This window comes from Schistocerca nitens, chromosome 2, assembly GCF_023898315.1.
Source record: "Schistocerca nitens isolate TAMUIC-IGC-003100 chromosome 2, iqSchNite1.1, whole genome shotgun sequence".
Taxonomy (NCBI): domain Eukaryota; kingdom Metazoa; phylum Arthropoda; class Insecta; order Orthoptera; family Acrididae; genus Schistocerca; species Schistocerca nitens.
The window spans coordinates 914,359,907-914,383,779 of record NC_064615.1 but is presented as its reverse complement, the minus strand read 5'-3'; the positions used below and the strand labels follow the sequence as shown (position 1 = coordinate 914,383,779).

At 38.6% G+C, this 23,873-nt stretch overlaps 1 protein-coding gene across 4 annotated transcripts in view; it reads left to right on the top strand.

The window, feature by feature from the left end:
• The window catches only part of LOC126237234 (Ig-like and fibronectin type-III domain-containing protein 1), a 1,152,289-nt gene extending 1,129,161 nt beyond the window's left edge, over positions 1-23,128 (top strand). For all 4 annotated transcript variants that reach the window (XM_049947130.1, XM_049947127.1, XM_049947128.1 and 1 more), the window contains 4 exons: positions 1,981-2,092; positions 2,444-2,640; positions 12,760-12,944; positions 20,391-23,128. In XM_049947130.1, coding sequence (XP_049803087.1) covers positions 1,981-2,092; positions 2,444-2,640; positions 12,760-12,944; positions 20,391-20,582 — 686 coding nt within the window. In that variant the 3' untranslated portion in view covers positions 20,583-23,128. The remainder of the gene's footprint in view (positions 1-1,980; positions 2,093-2,443; positions 2,641-12,759; positions 12,945-20,390) is intronic.
• The last annotated feature ends 745 nt before the right edge of the window (positions 23,129-23,873 follow it).

The window sequence follows — 23,873 nt, the reverse complement described above, 5'->3', positions numbered from 1 at the left end:
CTTTGCCCCGCACCCGTTGAGGCTGTTGCCCTTTCTGTACTTGCCCAAGGCCATCTAACCTAAAAAACTGCCCAGCCCATGCCACACAACCCCTGCTACCCGTGTAGCCGCTTGTTGCGTGTAGTGGACTCCTGACCTATCCAGCGGAACCCGAAACCCCACCACCCTATGGCGCAAGTCGAGGAACCTGCAGCCCATATGGTTGCAGAACTGTCTCAGCCTCTGATTCAGACCCTCCACTCGGCTCTGTACCAAAGGTCCGCAGTCAGTCCTGTTGACGATGCTGCAGATGGTGAGCTCTGCTTTCATCCCGCTAGCGAGACTGGCAGTCTTCACCAAATCAGATAGCCGCCGGAAGCCAGAGAGGATTTCCTCCGATCCATAGCGACACACATCATTGGTGCCGACATGAGCAACCACCTGCAGATGGGTTCACCCTGTACCCTTCATGGCATCTGGAAGGACCCTTTCCACATCTGGAATGACTCCCCCCAGTATGCACACGGAGTGCACATTGGTTTTCTTCCCCTCTCTTGCTGCCATTTCCCTAAGGGGCCCCATTACACGCCTGACGTTGGAGCTCCCAACTGCCAGTAAGCCCACCCTCTGCGACCGCCCGGATCTTGCAGACTGAGGGGCAACCTCTGGAACAGGACAAGCAGCCATGTCAGGCTGAAGGTCAGTATCAGCCTGAGACAGAGCCTGAAACCGGTTCGTCAGACAAACTGGAGAGGCCTTCCGTTCAGCCCTCCGGAATGTCTTTCGCCTCCTGCCACTCCTTGAGACGACCTCCCACTCTACCACAGGTGAGGGATCAGCCTCAATGTGGGCAGTATCCTGCGCAACCACAGTCGTAGTCCAATCGGGGGATGCGTGGGACGAACTGGCCGTCCCCGACAAACCCCCATCCGGACCCACACAGTGATGCCCATTGGCAACAGCCTCAAGCTGTGTGACCGAAGCCAACACTGCCTGAAGCTGGGAGCGAAGGGATGCCAACTCAGCCTGCATCCGAACACAGCAGTTGCAGTCCCTATCCATGCTAAAAACTTGTGCAAAGAACGTCTGAACTAATCTACAGAGAGCGCAAACAAATCAACAAAATTTAAACGGTTATTAAAATACAAGATTGCCTAGTAAATGTAGTAATGCTGCTACTTGCACACTGCTAACACACTGCTCGGCAGCGGAAGGAGACTATGCGATTTTACACTATTCAGGTACTAAAACGCGATGCTACAACTCTCAAATACTATAATATGCCCAAAATTTATGAATTAAACAATGGAAGTACCAAAAACACGCAAAGAAATTAAGAATTAAACTAAGTAACAAATGAGTGAGCTAGGAGTATATGACTTGCTGCTGCAGCTGCTTATCCAATGGCGGCAGGGAGCACACTGTTTGGAACAGTGGGTGAAACATAGCAATCAATGTCCCCACAATCTTGTGGAGGTCTATGAGCTATAATCATCAATGAGTGGCTTCAGCTGGATATGGCATATCTGAAGAACCTTGGGGACTCCCTTCTTCACTGAATTTAGGCCGTTATCAAGGCTAGAGGTGGTGTTGCATGGTGTTTGTGTGATTTCTCTTCCAGGTGATAAATGTTTTGTCCAGTATGCTTATCTGCAAGAAGAATGGTGATTAAAATGAAATTATCATTTGACAAGCAGAAAAACAGACAGGAATATGTATACAGTTGCTGAATATCAGAACCAGATGTTCTTTCATGTGTTTCTGTGTGATAATACTCTAGGACAACTCATCTCATAAAAAATCATTTTAGAGAAGAGGGCAAATTTCCAGGATAATGATCTGGTTGATTGAAAGAGATTACTATTTTTTAATAACTGAGATTTTAACTTTATGATGTCTCTGCTATTCAAGACTGATATTCCTTAAATTTTATTTCATCTAATAAGTAAGTATCCTGAATAAACAAAATTATTATTCATAATGACATTTTTACTTTTGAAGGACGCCTTCCTGGCCCTCCACAGAACATTCAAATTGAATTGGTTGATGCACATTCTGTTCTTGTGAAGTGGGATCCTCCAGTCAAGAACCCAAATACTGTAGAAATGTACAGGTAAATTGACAAAATTAATTTAGTCAGGAGATATATAATTCACTGCCAAAATTTCTTTAGACTACTATAAATTAGGGTGATACAGAAAGAAGAGCTGCAAAATGAAGAAGCTAATTAGCATTAAGTTTCATTGCTGTTTACTTGACGAATTTTACTGTGTTCTAATTGCATCAAATTATAGCATTCCTTCTTATTTTCTTTTTCTATCAAAGCCAGTTTTATGATATTCATGAGTTATACTTGACACAAATTTTTGATCTTTCATCTCAAGTTCTGCTTTCTGATTTTATGTCGTTACTTGTTCCAGTGAGTCAGGTATGCATTTAATGCTTATGCTGTTTTGTGTTTTAGGGTTTTCTGGAAGCAAGTTGGTTCTCGGACAATAATGAAGAATGATACCAAGTCTAACAGCCTCTTGATTACAGGACTGAAATATGGAGAGCCATATGAGTGTGTCATTAAAGCTGGCAATCACCTAGGTACAAGCACATTGACAGAAGCCAAGCAGTTCACAACAAGGGATAAGTACATCTCATCCGGAAGTATAGGTACGCCACTAAATTGTCTTTTTAAACATAAATGGCATGTATGTAGCTTCAACAATGTAGGAAAAAGACAGATTGCGACTTACTATAAAGAATACACATTACGTTGCAGACAGGCACAATTAAAAGACACTTACACAAAGGTTTTGGCCACAGCCTTCATCAGCAAAAGATAAACAGACACACATCATTCATAAACACAAGCAAGCACACCTTACCCGCACATAACTGCCAACTGTGGCAGCTCAGGCCAGCCCTGGCATGAGCTGCTGGAGTTGTCAGTCGTGTGTGGGTGAGGTGTGCTTGCTTGTGTGTATGGATGGAGTGTGTTTCCCTATTTCTCTCTCACTGGTCAAGGCTGTGGTTGAAAACTTTGTGCAAGTGTCTTTCAGTTGTGCTTGTCTGTAGCTTAGCATGCCTTCTTTATGGTAAGTAGCAATAGAATCTTTTCCTACATTTTTAGTATTCCTACATGGAGTTTCCTTTATATGTGGTTTCACTAGAAACTTCAGTCGCAATCAGTATGTCAATTTACACTAATGAGCAGTTAAATTAGAAATATCTGCTGTTTTCAAGATGGAACATGTCTGTTGGTACAACAAAAGGAATAGTTGGGTGTCTCACATAACTAGCCACTGTCAGGTCCAATACCTGTCACTGGCACGGTAGTCAAGTACGGAATGGGAAAAGTACACAACATCAGTGCATTTCATCATAACCACACAGATGGAAACAGAACATAAGACTAAAGTTAAAGTTACATTTTGATTACAAAATGTAACTTTACTGATTCGGTAAAAGGCAGACTAAATACAGACTCAAATTTCTCATTACAAAAGAAGGGTCAATAGCATTTTTTTTATCTGTCTTCCGCCATTCTCATAGTCAGCCAACTGACACCTATTTAGTGTTTTCATTGTAAACAACATATAAAATTATTACAAAACTACATATAAAAATAAATTTGCACTTTATCATAATAAAACTCACATGCTCCGATTCAGCACAAATATAACAAAGATCACATAAAACTTTAAAGTGGTGCTATACAGTACTGATTTCAGAATAATACACACAAAATGTTTACAACTTTTAATTTTAAATGTAATGTAGAAAATCATCTAGCTTTCTTTACAAAATTAGTTCATTAAGTCTCATTTTGTGTTTGCTTCTTTGGAAGAACAGTGTTTTTGGATATAAACTGCTTTTGTAACACTTCCCAACATTATTTTGGCCACACTAATTCCCACCAGGCCCTTTTTATTTATTACTTCTTTTAAGCACATGTTTGCACCACCCAATAATCTATCAAGAATCTTTTTTTCCTTTTCTTCCTCTTTCATTTTCTTCAGTGCCTGTTCAATATTTACTTTTGTTTTTCAAACTTACTCTTCATATTTCCTTGCAACAAGTTTTCTTTTTCCTGTTTCCCACAGCCACTTTCTTCTCATCTTCACAGTACTGCTTGTATCTGACATCAGCTGTGAATGCCAACTGAAGAAGCTCCTGACTGATAATTAAAAAGTGAACCTTCCCTTTGAACACATTTACTATAGCATCTCTAACAATCAAATGAGCACTCAATGTACTTTCACACATATCTGCAGTGTCCTAATTCATGATCTTCCCCGATAGTGAAATCAGTTTCTACATATGCACTGACATTTCAGAGTGCAAATGCAGTCTTAAAAATTTTCATAACAGTAGGCTACTTGTTTTTTTCTTAAAAAAGGAAGACTCCAGTAGATGTCTGCTGGGTTCTTGTTACTACCTCATTTTTCTTTTTATAATGTCAATAGTTTCCATTCATTAACAAGTCCAGGTTCAATGTACTCAATTGGAAGAACTGCACCTAATTTCACTTGTTTTTGTATGATCCTTCTTTCACCCTCTTCACAGAATGCAAACATTGAAGATGGCTCAATGCAGGTTAATCCGAAGACTTTTCCAAAATATCTGTACAAGCAGACACACAGTGCTTTCTAGCTTACAAGTAAATATAGCTTCTTTCTTGTGCACCTAGCTTCTTGAGGTATTCATTTTTTGTAGTATTGAACACTATGTTTTTGAATGGCAAGTAATATCATCACCAAATGCTTCGAGACTCAGTGGAGCAGCAAAAACACAAAACCAATTTGTGAGTGTTCTGACAAGATTTGTGAGGCCATTATATATTAGATGCATTAAAGGATCTCTCTTCAGAAAAAACCAGTGAATCTTGAGCATGTATAAGCACTTGCACAAGCAAACATAATTTCTGCTTTGGTAGTTCTGTATTTTAATAGTTTAACAATATTCTTGTATTTCACAGAACTCAGCAGTTGCCTTTTTTCTGGGGTATGAACTGAAAAAGAATTTTTCAACAGCTGATCATTGGCCTTAAAGTCTCTCTCCAGTTGGTTCTAGTATCAGCCATCTAGAGGAAACATGTTCCAAAAACCAATGCCTTGGAAGTTTCATATCTGAATTTATGTTTTCAAAATCTGTTAATGAGATGTTTGGCCATCAAACAGATTACAGAAAAACAAGGTGATATCTGAAGCTTTTTCACCAAAGTGTTGAACCTTTCCTGGAATGAATTATGAATGATGTGTATGTTACATGTGCCAACACCAATCAGCTGTTTGCTTTGTAACGGGATTAGAGAATCATTCATGAGATGATTCACAATTTTCTTAGTTCTGGATCCATCACAACCTACCATCAATAGCTTTGAACAAAAAAGCTGGGCATTATCCAAGGCTTCATTTCAACTTGGAGTAAATATTACAAGTAGTCACTTTAGCAATGAAGAAAGTCGGTGGATGTCATCTCATAATCACTTGTTAGGAACAAGACCGGTATTCAGCTACAGTTTGAAGCTATTTCTCTGGAGCTGCAATCACAGTTTTGTTCAAACATAAAGAAAAATGTGCTCCTCCAATACTGCAGCTAAATCATCACATACAAAGTATCTTGTCTTTGTTTTTGAATGGATGAAGTAAGAAGGAACACTTCCTGGAAATATTGTACCAAAGATTTCTTTGCCATCTTTCACAAGCTTGCTGAACAGCAAAGTTCAATCATTTTCAAAAGACCAGATTAACTCTGCTCTTGAAGCATTTTGCCTATCAGAATAAATCTGAATCATTGGTGGGAGATCAAATTACACCATCATTGCTACATGCAGATCCAGGAAGGGCTGAAGACAAATGTAGTTGTGAAGAACTCAGTTTCACTTTACGTTATTCTCTGTGCTTCTCAGTAGAAGCCTGCTCCTCTGTAGTGCTAAGGTCCCAAGAAAATGAACAATGTTTGTACGCACAACATACAAAAACTTCACTTGCACTCTTCTTCTGTCCCCATTCATAAACCATGAAACCACTGCTGTCTCTTTATGGAACCATTCTGATTTTACAGTACATTTTCCAATAATTTTGTCAAAGTAATCCAGTTAATAGAAAAAACAACGAATAAAAAGAATTAGGACTACTGTTCATCAGAGAGAGAGAGAGAGAAATTTTTAAGCAGGATGTCATTTAATTTCTGAGTATTCCCAGGTTAAGATTTTCGTACAAGTATCATGCTCCACCCTGCCTTACACAGTAGTGAACTGCTGGGACACTACAGCATCCAAATTTCACCTGTGTCTTATTGTTTTCAGATAAATTAAAAAATATGTATAATGATTAGTTAAAATAAACTTTACAATTAACCAGGTAATATCTTACACAAACTACAGCTGCACTAAGGGACAGACAGACACAGACACCACTTCCAAACCAGTAAAACCATATCTGGTGGACCACAAAATACGTATTTCTGTTGAAATGACAAATTCAAATTATTGCACTATTACAATACTTCCTCATATTAATGTCTGAGAAAGTAACAAGAAAAAATATAGGGAATACAGTACAAGGATTCAAAATATAGGATGTATAGGATAGATAAAAGCATTGTTTGTGCATACACGTGTAGCAACTGTTTCATTAATAATGTGAATTAGAACTTCATTTTGGTCAACTAGACCATTGGTCCTAGCAGTATGGCTGCTTCATATACTGAGTTACCAGTAATGTTCACAAGTGGTAATGTTTCTTCCCCATGACATGGCCACATGAGCAATTCACAATCCTGTAACTGGTTTTGACCAGCCAGTGGGCTTCTTCAGGCAATAAGTAGGTAAGAAGAGGTTACAAAGAATCATTGTACACACTATAAAATCTGCCACACAGCTATCTATATAAGGATAAAAAGGGAATAAAGTCATTCCTAAAACCACATGCTATTATCAGCTTCTGTTGCGTTGTCGGCGATACTGAAGGTAACAGTGGGTAGAGCATGAGATTCTGTAGTCAAAGACTGAAACACTACTGGGACATGCAATTATATCTGTGATTACATGTATAATCTTTCAACAGTTAACACATTTCTTATTTTGTTGAAACTATATTTACAATACATCTAATATTACTCGGACAATTTTATAACTGACTTCTTGTGACAAATTATTTAATATTTTCACTTAATTTTGCTAATAATACGTTATTTTACAATTTTGACTGCTCTGATACAAATATGTGATCTTTTTCAAATGATTTATGTATCATTTTTCGTTTCTGAAATTTCTGACTCTTTTGAAATTCATCAAATATCTTCATTTTTTCAGTGACATCACATTATTTAGATAACATTCTCAAAGTAAAGACTCACCCTCTGTTGCACAAGGTTGTTAACAAAGTTGGAATTCAGAGTCTTCTCAATGGAATTTTTGAATTTTTCATTCTGTCAGCCACTTAAAACATTACTTTACCGGTCACACACTTTTTTCATGTCACATAAATGCTTTTTTAAAAAATCCATGTTAAGAAACCGAATTTACAGTCCAAATTTAAAAAAATGCCAACTAAAACTGACCAGTCAAAAAAAATGGCTTTTACTGACCATTTTCCATCCCTGTAGCCGTATTTTAAGTGCCCAGTCTTTTAGATCACAGTAAGCACTTTTCACATGCAAGCATATCCAGAGCATTTTTTGAGTACCTCAGTTTGAGGAAAAGAATCACCCACACAGTGAACTTCTGTAGGTAATGAGATGATGATAGAGGCCACTGTTAACCATCACCCTTTGTAACAACAGATATATGGTCCACCTCACAACAAATCACTTGCTGAACAACATGAACTAGTAAACAGCTGCACCATCCACAAAAAATCTATGTGGTACTTAAATCACTGCATTACACTTATACCTCTGCTGACAACACGTCACTGGGCGGACATCACTGCTGGACACTTTAAACAAGGAAAAGTGTGCCTGGACTGATGGGTCATGGTATACATTGGTACACTGCAATGTTCAGGAATAAGGATGTCAAGAAACAGATGGGATGAAACATTCTGTTCACCACATGCAAGATGTTTGTGCCTTCGAGCTAGTTCAACTAGTCTCCATGAGTTGTGGTGGTGGTTGAGTGTCATGTATCATAAATTCTTCCAAAGCTTTTGATAACTTGTGGAATATATGTCATGAGATACCATCGCATATCCTGGAAATGGTATGCTAGGTATTATTCTCTGAGAGTTCTTTCCAAGGTTTGGTTGATTATCAAAAATTTTATCGTTGTTCAGCAGACTTCAAAATAAATATTGCACATTTTATGAATTTCTCCTTTATAGATTTGTAGTTTCTACTTTCCTTTCCTTATATTGTACATCCTCAATTGCAGTTATTGATTCCAGAATAATTATATGACAAAATAACTTGTGATTTGTAAATACAGCCTTAAATTACTATTCTGAATGCAGTAATTCTACAAAAAAAAATATTGTAAAATTGTTGTACAGCAACACTTTTGCAAATTTTTATGCACTGCATGCCTAGTGTTACTGTGGCTGATAATGAGTTTTTTGCGTTAAGCTAAATGAACTACATACTAAATATGGAATTACTTACCCCTTCTGTGTTGCTCCCAATTGTATTTTCTGGATTTTTTTAATGCTGAGTGAGAACTTATATGGGGTGTCTGCAGATGAACAGTCAGTATTCATGGGTGCAACAGGAATGGTTGTTGGAAGTGAAAAAAAATCCAGTAAATGTGAGCTCTAAAATATGCACCTTAAGACCTATGAGCGTTTTTTCATCTTTGCTACTGTGAAACACATCTGTTCTACTCACCATGTGCTCATAGCTCTTACTGCATGGATTTTAGACTGCATATTTACTAGGATTTGTTTTTACTTCAAATGACTGCTCCTGTCAAATTCCTGAATATTGATCATTTCTCCTGGGAAAGTACGTGTAAGACCAGGGCATTATGCTGCATCCATTTTTTGCTACCACTTGTTCCCTTCTGCAAAATGAAACACAAAATTTAAATCAGAATTCCTCTCAAAAGATATGCAGAGTTTTCTATGAATGTGAGCATTTGGTCGCTCAATACAATGTGTAATTTTAATTAGCAGACACCACAAGTGTTTTTGTCACATTTGTAAGGTTTTTAATACATAACTGTTTCATGTAATGTTGTCACAACTTTAATTTTTTCACGTACCTATTTTAAAAGTGGGGTGACTTTGAACATTTTAAATTCATTTTTGTAAATCAAACAGAAACTTCTCAAGATATTGACATGAAACTTTTGGGGAAGTTGCAAGAGGTGTTGCTGAATATGATAAAGCACATTATACAGGGTGATTCAAAAAGAATACCACAACTTTAGGAATTTAAAACTCTGCAACGACAAAAGGCAGAGCTAAGCACTATCTGTCGGCGAATTAAGGGAGCTATAAAGTTTCATTTAGTTGTACATTTGTTCGCTTGAGGCACTGTTGACTAGGCGTCAGCGTCAGTTGATGCTAAGATGGCGACTGCTCAACAGAAAGCTTTTTGTGTTATTGAGTACGGCAGAAGTGAATCGACGACAGTTGTTCAGCGTGCATTTCGAACGAAGTATGGTGTTAAACCTCCTGATAGGTGGTGTATTAAACGATGGTATAAAGAGTTTACAGAGGATGGGTGTTTGTGCAAAGGGAAAAGTTCTGGAAGGCCGAGAACGAGTGATGAAAATGTAGCACGCATCCAGCAAGCATTTGTTCGCAGCCCAGGAAAATCGACTCGCAGAGCTAGCAGAGAGCTGCAAATTCCACAATCAACTGTATGGAGAGTCCTACGAAAAAGGTTAGTTATGAAACCTGAACGTCAACTACCCGAGGCGATGGATCGGCCGCCAGGCAACCCGTGACAGAGCACTTCATCACTGGCCTCCAAGAAGCCCTGATCTTACCCCCTGCGATTTTTTCTTATGGGGGTATGTTAAGGATATGGTGTTTCGGCCACCTCTCCCAGCCACCATTGATGATTTGAAATGAGAAATAACAGCAGCTATCCAAACTGTTACGCCTGATATGCTACAGAGAGTGTGGAACGAGTTGGAGTATCGGGTTGATATTGCTCGTGTGTCTGGAGGGGGCCATATTGAACATCTCTGAACTTGTTTTTGAGTGAAAAAAAACCTTTTTAAATACTCTTTGTAATGATGTATAACAGAAGGTTATATTATGTTTCTTTCATTAAATACACATTTTTAAAGTTGTGGTATTCTTTTTGAATCACCCTGTACATTTTTATCCCCCACACTTAGTTTTTTTTTAAATTTTTTACTGTTCAAGACACCATTCCTATGATCTCTATGCATCCAGTCTATCAACATATTGCCAATGCCCACGTTCAGCAATGTGTCACTTTTGCCATCATCAAATAATCTCATTTCCACTACTATATTATGTGACTACCTTTTCAGGGGACTTTTGGTGTTTATCATGGAATGAATTGTTTACAAATAAACAGCACATTGTTGATAATTGCTAGAATCACAAGCAGCCAATGTGTCCACCTCATCTGTGCCCGTTTAAGCACTGCAACTTTAGAGTTAATTTTATTTTCTCCTTGTCCTCTTCGCCTTCAGGATATGTTCTTCATCAGTTTTCATACAAAAGGGGAGAACTTTTACACTACACATTCACATACAGATGTTCCTGTCTAAATGCATTACACTTAATACTACACCAGAGACTTGTGGTTTCCAAGCTCACCTTTAGCTTGATCAACTCTCACTTCCTGCATACTGCCATTAGCCAGCAATCATTACTAAAGAAACAGACTGTTTTGAAAAGATCTGTTTCATAAATAGCTCAGCACCCATTTCTATTATTAGCAAAATCCTGCCCATGAGTCAATCATATGAACAGTTTCAACAATTCTGAAGTAAAATACCATTCCCTCATATGATCAGTTCTCTATCTTACTCTAGCTGCCACAGCTTTTTGTCTATGATCTAGTTATCAAAGAACTTTTAAACTCTAACCTCTTGTATTCCTTTTGATTTAATCACTGCCCATTCTCAATCTGTCACTGTTCCTTAAAACATCATCACAGTCTGGATTTTTTATATGTAATATACATTTTCAGGATCACATAGAATGAAGTTGCTATGTTTAATAACATCACCACAGCCAATTTGCCTTAGTTTCTTATTTTTGCCAGAGTCGGAGTTGCAAACTTTCTGTATGATATCACTTCATTCTCAATACAAAAGAAACGGAAGTCATAGAAATTTCATCTGTGGGATGCGCTGACAATAACTTACCACTAGTTACTATCACTTAGTACCGTCAGTGATTATGCCAGCTAAACTGGAGAAAAAGACACTACTATGAAAACAGATGCCTTTTCCTTATCTGCACTAAATAAAACATTTATCAGTGGCCTGCATGCCAGTATGGAGAGCAGCTTCTCATTTGGTCTCTCAAGGATGAATGAATCTCGTCTTAAACCTTGTTGAGTTGCAGTTTGGGAGTTGAACCTGCGACATACACACCAGTAAACTGTGTGATGTCAATCACTATACCATGGAGGCTTCTTAATTATGCAAACATGACTGCATTGAATTTTTTTTACCACAGAGTATACTAATTTGATAAAATTTTTAGAAAAGACATTCAAATATTTTTTCATGTACTGGTAATCACAATTCTATACTTCTTATGAGCCTAGATAGGGACCCTTTTATTTTAATGTCATAAAAGTGTTGTGTGTCCCCTTAACCAACTATCACTTCCTCAACTTTGTAGTTGGCAGAAATCTTTCCTCTAGCTATTCCTTCAAACCTGTAAGTATGAAAAAGTAGGGCTTGTATGCTTAGTATAAGATCAGCATCTTATGATGGATGTAGCAAAATGGCTGCCATGCCTCCTCTGTGTGAAGTACAAGCACAGAATTCTTACTTTGATTCTGACTGTTTGATGCATGATTCCACTAATTATTAATTATTCTGAGGTATGTCATGAAACATTCAAGCTTCATAATCCATCATAAGTAGTATATAGGTGATAATGTATCACTAAGATATAACTACGAGTGCTATAACATGAAGACACCATAATATCAGTACCAAACATCGTAGATTGAGCACTTATGCACAAAACAATGAGAATATATCAATGCTCAATCAAAAACTTCCACTGAACTTAGCTGCACGAAAGATATTGTAAACACTATTGCACTTAAAATATAACTCTCAATAACACACTGATGTCGTATGATAATTATAATCACACCCACTAAAGTGTATAAAATAATGAATACTGAAGCTTCAGAGTTTAGAATAAAACATTTTTCCTGTTACAATAAATAAGGAGGAAAAGGATTAAAAAGTTTAGAAAGATACAAGGCTATGCAGGTGAAACTGATTAATTTTCAGGGTTAAATGTTTGTTGTGAATTTCTTATGGCATTAATTTATTTATTTCATAATATATGTTTACATATGTTTCCTTTTCTTCATTCCTTGATGATGAGGACATTTATTATGATATCAGATGCTGTAGCATCTAGGGTTTATTTGCTCTAAACTCCTGTAGGTATAGGTTTATTAATTTTTTTAATGCCTTTTGGTACAGTAAATTTTTTTGTCACATTTTCAAGTACAAGAGTACTATAATTTTGTTATCAACAACATGTATAATATACCTTCAAATGAAAACTCTTCCAATGTTTTCACCATTTCATGTACGAGTGTCTACAAAATCCAATATAAAATTTTGTTCACTGACTGATTCGGCATATTTTCTATGGTACCCAGGTGGTGATGGCTCCCATGTTGGAACTGCTGTTGGAGTGGTGCTTGCCTTAATCATTGCAGCTGGAATTGTTGCTGGAGCTGTCTGGTTCATACGAACTAGAAGAATGCTTGGAAATAAATCAACTGGAGGAGTTGCCTTTGAAAATCCAAGCTATCTTCGTGAAGTAAACATGGATCACATACAGGTTTGTTACCATTGACAGAGGTTATAATAATTCATTGAATTATCTCATCTTATATAATACTGCACAAAGCAGTCCAGTTTCCTTTTGTTCATGTTAAAGAAATTTTACATTTGGTCCAGCTGGACCCGTAAAGCTTCCTCGTGGATAAATTATTATCTGAGGACTTGGTTGAGAAATGCTGAGAAGACCTTTTATCTGAAATGTGCAGGAATAGCATTTGATTATTAATTATAGGCTTTGTGGTATAAACAACTGCAAAATGTTAGAGCACTGGTTGGTATCTCGGGCGGAATGGAACATCACATAGGACACAAACAGCAGTCTGGAGGGGGTGGGGATGGGGAAGGGGAAGGGGTTGTCGTGTACAGGTGGGGAGAGAGACAAACGCTATCTGGTGGAGTGTGTAGGGATTAGACTGCCAACAGGCACAACATCAAGAGGTTGTGAGCCAGAGAGATGGGGAAAAAAGGAGAGGAGCCGAGAAAGGCAGGTGGGTGCATTGGCAAAGGGCTACAAATAAACAGGGTGGGAGATGAGAATGGGGAGGAAATGATAGGATATAGGGGGTGGAAACTGTTGAGTGGAGGGCTTGGGGACAGAATGTTACAGTAGGTTGAGGCTGGCATAATTATGGCAGGGAGTACGTATTGTAAGGATAATTGCCATCAGCGCAGTTCAGAAAAGCTGGTGTGGAGGGAAGAATCCAAATGTCTCAGGTAGGGAAGCAGCCATTGAAATCTAGTGTATTACTTTCAGCTGCCACAGGGTGGTCTACTTTGTTGTTGGCCACAGTTTGGCGGTGGCCAGTCATCCTGGAGCACAGCTGGTTGGTAGTTATACCAATACAAAAAGTTGTGCAACAATTGCAGCAGAGTTGGTAAATGACATGGCTGCTTTCACAGGTGGCCCAGCCCCTGATTGGTCAGGATAAATATGTGGTAGGACTGGAAAAGGAAGTGTTGGGTTGATGGATTGGGGATATGATCCTTTTGGCAATGGGTTGGGACTGGGACTGGGAGTGGTGTAGAGATGGACTAGGATGTTGTGGAGTTTGGGTGGGTGACAGAACACCACTTTAGGAGGAGTGGGAAGTATCTCAGGTAGGCTGTCCCTCATTTCAGGGCATCAGGGCATGATGATAGCTAACTAAAGTCCTGGCAAAGGATGTGGTTCAGTTGTTCCAATTTGGGATGGTCTGGGTGACAAAGGGGACACTCCTTTGTGGCTGATTTTTGGGGGTGGTAGGAGGTTTTGGGGGTGGTGAGAGGATTGTGGTTGTGGGGGGAAATGGTGTGGGAGATCTGTTTGTGGACTAGGTCAGGGGGTAGTGCCTGTCAGTGAAGGCCATGGTTAGACCCTAAGCATACTGAGCAAGGGAGTTTTTGTCACCGCAGATACGCCATCCCCTGGTAGCCAAGCTATATGGGAGAGATTTTTTGATGTGGAAGGGATGACAGCTGTCAAAATGCAGGTACTGTTGGTGGTTCGTGGGTTTAATGTGGACAGAGGTGCAGATGGAGCCATCAGACAGGAGCAGGTTGATATCTAAGAAGGTGGCACACTGGGTTGAGGAGGACCATATGAAGCAGATGGGAGAGAAAATGTTGAGGTTGTGAAGGAACAAAGATAGGATGTCTTGGCTCTGGGTCCAGATTATGAAGCTATCATCAATGAACCTGAACTACACTAGGGGTTTGGTGTTTTGGGAGGCTAGGAAGTTCTCCTCTACATAACCCATAAAAACATTGGCATAGGAGGGTGCCAAGTGGGTGCCCAAGGCTATGCTGCAGATTTGTTTACAAACCTCTCCTTCAAATGAGAAGTAGTTGTGAGTTATGATAAAGTTAGTAACGTGTATGATGAATGAGGTAGTGAGTTTGGAGTCTGAAGTAAGTTGGGAAAGGTAGTGTTCAAAACTAAGGGCATGAACGATGTTAGTGTTTGGGGAAGTGGCGTCAACAGTGACGAGGAGGGATCCAGGAAGTAAAGGGGTGGGGATGGTGGAGAGTCAGTGAAGGAAGCGGTTGGTGTCTTTGACATGGGAGGCTAGATTACAGGCAACTAGTTGGAGGTGTTGGTCAATGAGTGCCAAGGTTCTTTCAGGAGGGGCCCAATAACCAGCCATGATGAGACGTACAGCATTGTTGGGTTTGTGAATTTTGGGGAGCATGTAGAAGGTAGGTGTGCGGGGGTGTCATAGGGATGAGGCGGAAAATGGATTTAGGGGAGATGTTCTGGGAAAGGCATAAGGCTTTAAGCAGGGATTGGAGTTGGACTTCTGGGATGGGATCACTCTGGCAAGGGTTATAGGTGGAGGACTGTGACAACTGGTAGAGGCCTTCTGCCAGATAGTCACTGCAATTCATAACAACAGTGGTGGAACCTTTATCTGCATGTAGGATGATTAGGTCAGGATTTGTTTTGAAGTCATGTATGGCCATTCTTTCTTTTGCTGAAAGATTATTGCTCTGAGGTAGAGACATGGGGAAGGATGGTGAGGCTAAGCTGCGGGTAAGGAATTTCTGGAAAGTGACCAGTGGGTGGTTAGGTGGGAGGGGTTGGTAGAGGATCGTGGTTGGATGGTGGTAAGAACTGGAAGAGGCAGGGTTCAGTGTTGGAATTAGGGTGGTTTTGGTTGGGGGACTGGTGGCAAAGAAGTGTTTCCATTGCAGGGATTGGGAGAAGAAGAATAGGTCTTTGCCAAGTCCAACATGGTTAAATTTGAGTGTAGGGCTAAAAGTGAGGCTATTGGGTAAAACTGAAACTTCTGTGGAGCTGAGAGTTTTGATGGAAAGGTAAACAACAGTGTTACAGGAATGTTTTGGCACTGGATTTGGTGGAGGGTTGATAGGGAATTTTGGGGAATGTGAAAATTTGAAAAGGTCATCTAGGCAGGATTTAGCTGCCACGAGGGGTGGACAACAAGGAACACTGTGGGTAAGATATGGGTTGGATAGTGGTGCCACTAGGCAGCAGTAGGATGTCAGCAGGTTGGATAATTTATGGAGGTGGTGCCTGGAATGCTCCTCCAGGTGTGGGAGAGCAAGAGATTCAATTTCAAAGATGTGATGTATGGAATAGGGATTGCAGAGTAGTAGTATCTTGCGGAGGGAGCAGAGATGATTCTGGGATGCCTGTGCCATGGAGATGTGTTTTTGCAGTAGCAGGTTTGTGAGGGCCAGGGATTGGCAGAATCTGGAAAGGTGTAGGTCACTGTGAAAGGAGGGGCGGAATTCACCTTCCCATTCCCCAGCCTCTCCAGATTTCTGCTTGCTTTCCATGTGGTGTTGCATTCCAGCCCGAGACGCTGGAGTTGGTGGTCATGTGTGCATGGGGTGTGCTTGCTTCTCTCTCTCTCTCTCTCTCTCTCTCTCTCTCCCCACTGATGAAAGCTACATGTGAGTATCTTTTAATCATATCTGTCTGCAACTTGACATGTCTTCGTTATGGTAAGTAGCACTCTATCTTTTCCTACGTTGTTGATATTTGTAACTGGAGTTTCCATTGTTCATTTGACATTAGTATTTCAGGGTCACACAATATGTAAGCCTTGTCCAATCAATGACATGTCAAGTCATAATGTTCTTGGGACTTCATTATGTTTTAAGTTCCCAATGTAATCTTAATAGTGATATGATGCTAAGATTCATTCTCCTATTTCCAGTTCAGAATGTTCTGCAACTTTATTTCTCCATTATAAATTATTCAGCTAATGGACATATCCTGTAACATACTGATAGGTGTGTATTATCATGAAATTCTGAAAAGCGTCCATACATACAATTCAGTATTTCTTAAAACATGAAGATTGTGTTGATAGAGACAAAATGTATAATTGTTTGACAAAGGTACTTACAAAACAGCAAAATGATATTGCAGGTACAATGTAACCAAGGATAAGAAATTCTTGAATGCAAGAAGGCAAGTATTAAAGAGAAGGCAAGAGTTCTAGCAAAGAATAATACCATCATTACTGGACATGCCAAATTAAAGAAAAACTATTCAGAGATTAAACAATGGAAAAAACAGGATGGAATGTAACAATATTATGAGAAGGGAAGTTGCCACTCAGCATATAGCAGAGAAGCTGAGTCGCAGATAGGCACAACAAAAAGACTCTCACAATTAAAGGTTTTGGCCATTAAGGCCTTCGTCAACAGTAGTCTCTCTCTCTCTCTCTCTCTCTCTCTCTCTCTCACACACACACACACACACACACACACACACACACACACACACACATGACTGCAGTCTCAGGCAACTGAAACCCCACTGCGTGCAGCAGCACCAGTCCATGATGGGAGTGGCAACTGGGGAGGGGGGGGGGGGCAGATAAGGAGTAGGCTGGGGTGGGGAGGGGGGAGGGATAGTATGGTGGGGGTGGCAAACAGTGAAGTCTTGCAGGTTGGATGATGGGCTGGGGAAAGGTGGGGAGGGGGGGGGGGGGGGTGCGGGAGTGGAAGTAGCGAAAAAGAAAAGAAATACAAAAACTGGGTGTGGTGGTAGAATGACGGCTGTGTAGTGCTGGAATTGGAACAGGGAAGGCGCTGGATGGATGAGGACAGTGACTAAAGAAGGTTGAGGCCAGGAGGGTTATGGGAATGTAGGATGTACTGCACAGGGAAAGTTCACCTGCACAATTTAGAAAAGCTGGTGATAGTGAGAAGGATCCATATGCCATAGGCAGTGAAGCAGTCATGGAAATGAAGGATATCATGTTTGGCAGCGTGTTCAGATACAGGGTGGTCCACTTGTTTCTCGGCCACAGTTTGTCAGTGGCCATTCATGTGGACAGACAGCTTGTTAGTTGTCATGCCTACATAGAATGCAGCACAGTGGTGGCACCTTAGCTTGTAGATCATGTGACTGGTTTCACAGGTAGCCCTCCCTTTAATGGGATAGATGATGTGAATGACCAGACTGGAGTAGGTAGTGGTGGGAGGATGTATGGGACAGGTCTTGCATCTACGTCTATTACAGCGGTATGAGCCATGAGGTAAGGGATTAGGAGCAGGGCTTGTGTAAGGATGGACGAATATATTGTGTAGATTTGGTGGATGGCGGAATATCATTGTGGTAGGGGGGACAGGATATTGGGCAGGACATTTCTCATTTCAGGGCACGATGAGAGGCAATCGAAATCCTGGCGGAGAATGTAATTCAGTCTTATTCAGGGACTGATCATCACTGCAGATGCAATGACCACGGATGGCTAGGCTGTACGGAAGGGACTTCTTGGTATGGAACGACTGGCAGCTGTTAAAGTTGAGGTATTGCTGATGGTTAGTAGGTTTGATACGGACGGACGTAGTGATGCAGCTATCTTTGAGGTGGAGGCCAACATCAAGGAAGATGGCTTGTTGGGTTGAGTAGGACCAGGTGAAGCAAATTGGGGAGAAGTTATTGAGGTTTTAGAGGAATGTGGATAGGGTGTCCTCACCTTCGATCCAGACAGCAAAGATGTCACCAATGAATGTGAACCAGGTGAGGGGTTTAGGATTCTGGGTTTTTAGGAAGGAATCCTCTATATGGCCCTCACCTTCGATCTAGACAGCAAAGATGTCACCAATGAATGTGAACCAGGTGATGGGTTTAGGATTCTGGGTTTTTAGGAAGGAATCCTCTAGGTGGCCCATGAATAGGTTGGCATAGGATGGTGCCATGTGGGTGCCCACAGCTGTAACTTGGATTTGTTTGTAGATAATGCCTTCCAAGGAGAAGTAATTGTAGATGAGGATATAGTTGGTCATGGCAACTAGGCAGAAGGTTGTCGGTTTGGAATCTGTCAGGCATTGGGAAAGGTAGTGTTGAATAGCGGTAAAGCCACGGCTGTTAGGAATGTTAGTGTACAGGGAGGTGGCATCAACAGTGATTTCTCCTTTGAAGGCATTACCCATAAACAAATTTGGGGTATGGCTGTGCAAAAAAATTTTCATGTAGAAGTTGTCTTGTTGTCCAGGGTTCAGAATAGAGTTATGTATTCTGATGATACAATATTCAACAAGCTCCCATGTAACAAATTGTTAATCCTTACTAGTTCAAAATAAAATTAATAACATACCTCATTAGGCATTCTTTCTACAAATTATCAGAATATCTAGATTCAGGGATTTAAAATTTTCATTAGTTTCATTCCAAGTAACTTTGTTTGTCAGATAGTTGTCTGACAAGTAATACTGTACTATAAATAGGACTCACTATTTGTAGATGTTAAAATGTTGTTGTTGTCATTGAAAATACCATTGTAATAAGTAAATATTAAGCCACTAACAGCAGCAAAATAGAAGCTATACAGTAAAACCAAGGAGGCAGTAGCCTTTTTCAAAGTAGCAACTTCCTTGCTAATTTGCTTGATTAACTTTAAATGGCTTAAGCATGAATAGCATTAAGCAGTATAGTGGTATTTTATTGATAATACAGTATAAGTTTCCATGGTGTCTCTATCTTATGTTATTTTATGCCTTGACCTTGATGCAGAACACAATGAAAGAAAGAAAGAATGCAGTTTGACAACAGTTAATCACTGCCATTTCTAATGCAAATGTCACTTTTTTTAATATATGCCTTGGCTCACATCCATTAATGTTCTCCTTCACTAAGAGTCTTTGAAAAATGAATGAATGAATAGATTATAAAAGAAAGTTAAATATTCTTACGGATTCTGATAATATTTTGATGAAAATAAAGCTTGATATTAAGGGTAATCCTTAAACTATCTTCTGACCATATACTGAGATATGATATGATACAATATTGCAGTGCCTGTGTGATTCAAGATTATGATGCAATATTCCTTTGGACATGCATGCATGCATTTCCAAAGGAACATTGCATCATAATTCAGAATTACATAGGCACTGAAATATCGTATTTACCCACCAACACTGGCAAACAATCTTCAAGTAGAATGTCTCCCATGTACAGGAATAAATAGTGGTGGCTATTTTGAGAAGTAGCCAACTAATCTCTGTAAATAATGAAGCAAATACTTCTTTCTTACTGATGTTTTTGTTTTCCTTGTGGGCCCTCGTAATTTATTTTCTGCATAACTCTTACATTTTGCAACACTTGAACTGTTGTTTCAACCAGTTAAGAAAAAAGTCAAGAATTTCACTAGAACAATGCAGCCATCACATGGAAGTCCAGATGAATTTTACATGTTAGCCAAATTAGAACTCATATGCCAAACAAACTATTGTATTTATCTTTTAGAGTATTACCTTCTGGATTAATTCATTTCATTTACCCCAGAGATTGCCTTATGCCTTAGTGTTAGATCATTTTCTCTCAAAAAAAAAAAAAAAAAAAAAAAAAAAAAAAAAAAAAAAAAAAACCTCATACTGTGAAAAGTACAGCTACTGAAGCTGCAATGATAGCAGTAATAGCAAATTTTGCTTGACTTAAAGTTTCCATTTGAAGTGCACACAGTTAATTTTGCTATTTCAGATCCCACAGCCCCAAGCTGACACATCCATGGCCAATGGAAACAGCATTTCCAATGGTATTAATCCTGCCAGTGGAGCGGGTTGGAAACAGGAGACGCTGCATGTACCTGCACAACAGACAGAAGTGGCACCGTCTCTATATGAGGAACTAAAGCTCGGCCAGGATGGGGCAGGGTTCAAGAGGCTCAAATAGTATCAACAGTTCCGCCATGAATCAAAGTTCTAGAACCCAGTAGAACATGTGAATTGTGCTGTGTACAGTTTACAGAAAATATTGACATTGCCAGAGGAAATTGTGGTTGTTTGACACATATATTTTATTGAAAGTGTTACAAATTGAACACAGGATGTGAAAGGTATCTTCACAAGGAGGGACATCTCTCCTGACTGATGGCAATATACATATTTTGAACACTGTTGTGAGTGAGCTTAGAAATTTCTAAGGATTCTATCAAAGGATTGAAGACAGGATTGAAGCTTAAGTGGAAAAGTTAGACCATAGTGAAATATACATTATTACACAATGTAATAGTGACATAATCTGTGCCTGTTTTTTATTAACCTGTGCAGCTGTCCAGAGTTTTAGATGAGGGATACATTCCAAAGAAATATGAAGATGTGTACTTATGTATTTTGTCAGACATTAAAAGTCAACTGTTGAATCAGATGGATTGAGTTAGTCAAGATCTGACAAAGTAGTTACAGACAACATTCTATCTCAGGATCTTCGGTGTTGCTAAACACTGATGAAATTTATTTCAAGTGTTCTCTTTAATATGGTAGTTCTCAACTTGAAAGATCAGGTAGATAATATGAGCAAGTGAAAGCTATGGGTAGTTTTTCCCGAACTTCTTGAGCAGACAAAATAATTTATCAAACTGATATTACTACACTAGTCAGTCAAGTTGCTCTAATGGCATGATCTTAAGAGAATCATTATACCATCAACATGTTCATGCTACTCAATAGATGTGATAGATATATATAAATATGTATATTTAAAAAATCTAAATTTTCACCTGCTGTCCCAGTATGACTGAGCAAGAGCAAAGACAAGGGACACATTCAGATATTAACAGGTAATTAATCTGCACTTTCAGCTGCAGTAAGTGACTTCAGAATTGTGGTGATGAATCAAGTGGCCTAGAACATGTGACAAAGAGTAGCACATGCATTTATTTCAGTTCTGTGAAAAATGTGGCAACAAACAACTTAATATGGTTAGAAATTCATTATCAGATTTAATAAATATTAATTATGTTTATAGGTAAAAAGAAAATTTCACTATAATAACAGACATGATGGTGTATTAATGTACATTTTTAATTGAATTCTGAATGAGTCATCAGGAGAATAAGCACATATAAATAATTCTGGAAAGCATTTTTGTATTACATAGAACCTGATGTGTATCCAAAACACATTGAGACAACTATCTCTCAATGATTCTGTATGCTGACTTTTCTAGAGTGTATTGAGTTGCTGTATTCATAATTTTTAATCATTTACAAACTACCAGAATTCTCAAGAGTTTAGAATATTGACTATTGTCATTGGGCATGATATTAGAATCCATTTTATAATTAAATTATGTAAGATTGTCATACTTAAATTGAAAGATTCCTTTCTTATAAAGTCAGTTGAAAAGTAACTATGAATAAGAACCCATGGCACAACAGTTCCATAAATGAACACTATTTTTTCCTCAAAAAATCATCTAAGTCATTCATTTATACAGGATTCCTGCAGGAATAAAATGACAGATTTCAATGAGAAGAAAAACAGCATATCTCTGTGCCTTTCAGATAATTTGGATATCAAATGTTAATTATTTGAGATACATATAGTTTGACACACATATAATAAGAATAATGTGAAAAGTAAGATTACGTTTGTTAGTTATATTATTTGTATTTGTTACTTATTTGTCCTACACAAAAAATAACTGCATTCTGGGTGCACAGTGAATATAATGACCAACTCCAGAAATGAGGCAGAATGTCACTTTTTGTTGAAGTCTAGCCATTGCTCCGTTAATGATTTCATACATTATGTACCACTTATGGTCTGTTAATAAGTACACACAGAGATTTGGGAAGCACATGAGGCTTTTAGCAAGTACTATGTGTGCACAATTTATTTCTACTTAGATCTGTGCTCAGAGAAATTTAAATAAATATCTTAAAAAATGATAAACCTTTAACACTGCAGCTACAGCTGCTAGCAACACATTTGGGGATTTCACGGATAACTGCTCACGACAGTGATGAAATTTACACTAAAAGTCATAGTTGCAAAAAAGTGACATTTTACCAGTCTGCATGTAAAGAATTAAAATCCATGTAGAAATACTGAAAAGACTTCAAAATCTATTATATATTTTCAGCTCAAAAGATTTATTACTGTGGTCATGGAGTATGTCCACACTGACATATCGTTTTCATGCAGCATGTGTGCCTTTCAGAACATTACTATAGGAAGAAGTCAAGAACTTTACCATTTTTATGTTGATAATGATTGATTTCCCCATGATAGGTATAATGCTTTAACAGAGACCACAACTGTAAATGAAGTAAGATTACTTCTATTAGAAAGAAGAGTTGGGAAATCTATATTGCAATGTACAATTGTGGCTGTTTTTTGTTGTTGAAAAGATATCTTTTGTACAATGTAGACTGTGAATCATGTATAAAATTATTGTAAAAACAGAATTTAATAAAAAATAGTAATTTTCCCATAGTTAAATCATTTTATATTCTCATAGTCTACATGTTACAAAATTATTAACATTTTCAGAACCAATATTTTAACCAAGCATTACATTTGATAATACCTGTCATTATTTCATGATAATCTGTCTCTCTTAAAATTATTCAGAATCAGAACAACTGTAAGGTATTTAGTTTAGATCCCACTGGAGGAGGATCAAGGCTACAAATCAACAAAAAATTCACTGAAGCGTGTGCTCATTTGTAGGCCTTTAAAGTATGTCTTCTATCTGGATTAGTAGAAGGATATAGAAAAGAAAAAATATTTGAGGTGCAAAAGAAAGAAGTGGTTCAGGATCCTTGGTTCAGAAAGACATTAAATTTATGAGATGAGGTGTTAAATTTTGTAGTTTATTTCTTCCTTTCTCCCTTTTGTTTTTCTTCCTTTTCAAGCAAGTGTCTTAGGTTCTCATTTAAGATACTGTGAATATTCATTTTGTGTAATTCCATTTGCCCTGTTTGTTAGATCTTGGATAAAACTCTGTTGTCTGTAAAATGATAAACTGAACACAAGTTACTTTTAGCTCACAACATGGTACCTAGGGTTCACGTATCAGTCATTTAATGTTTGTGTATTAACTTCATTATCATTACCTGACAAATATTTCCCTTACATCTGATGAAAGCAATATGTGGTATACATTTTAGTCGATTAAACTGTTTATTCTGCCCCATGAACCACATGCATTAGAGAGGTAAAGTGGCCTGTGTGCCTT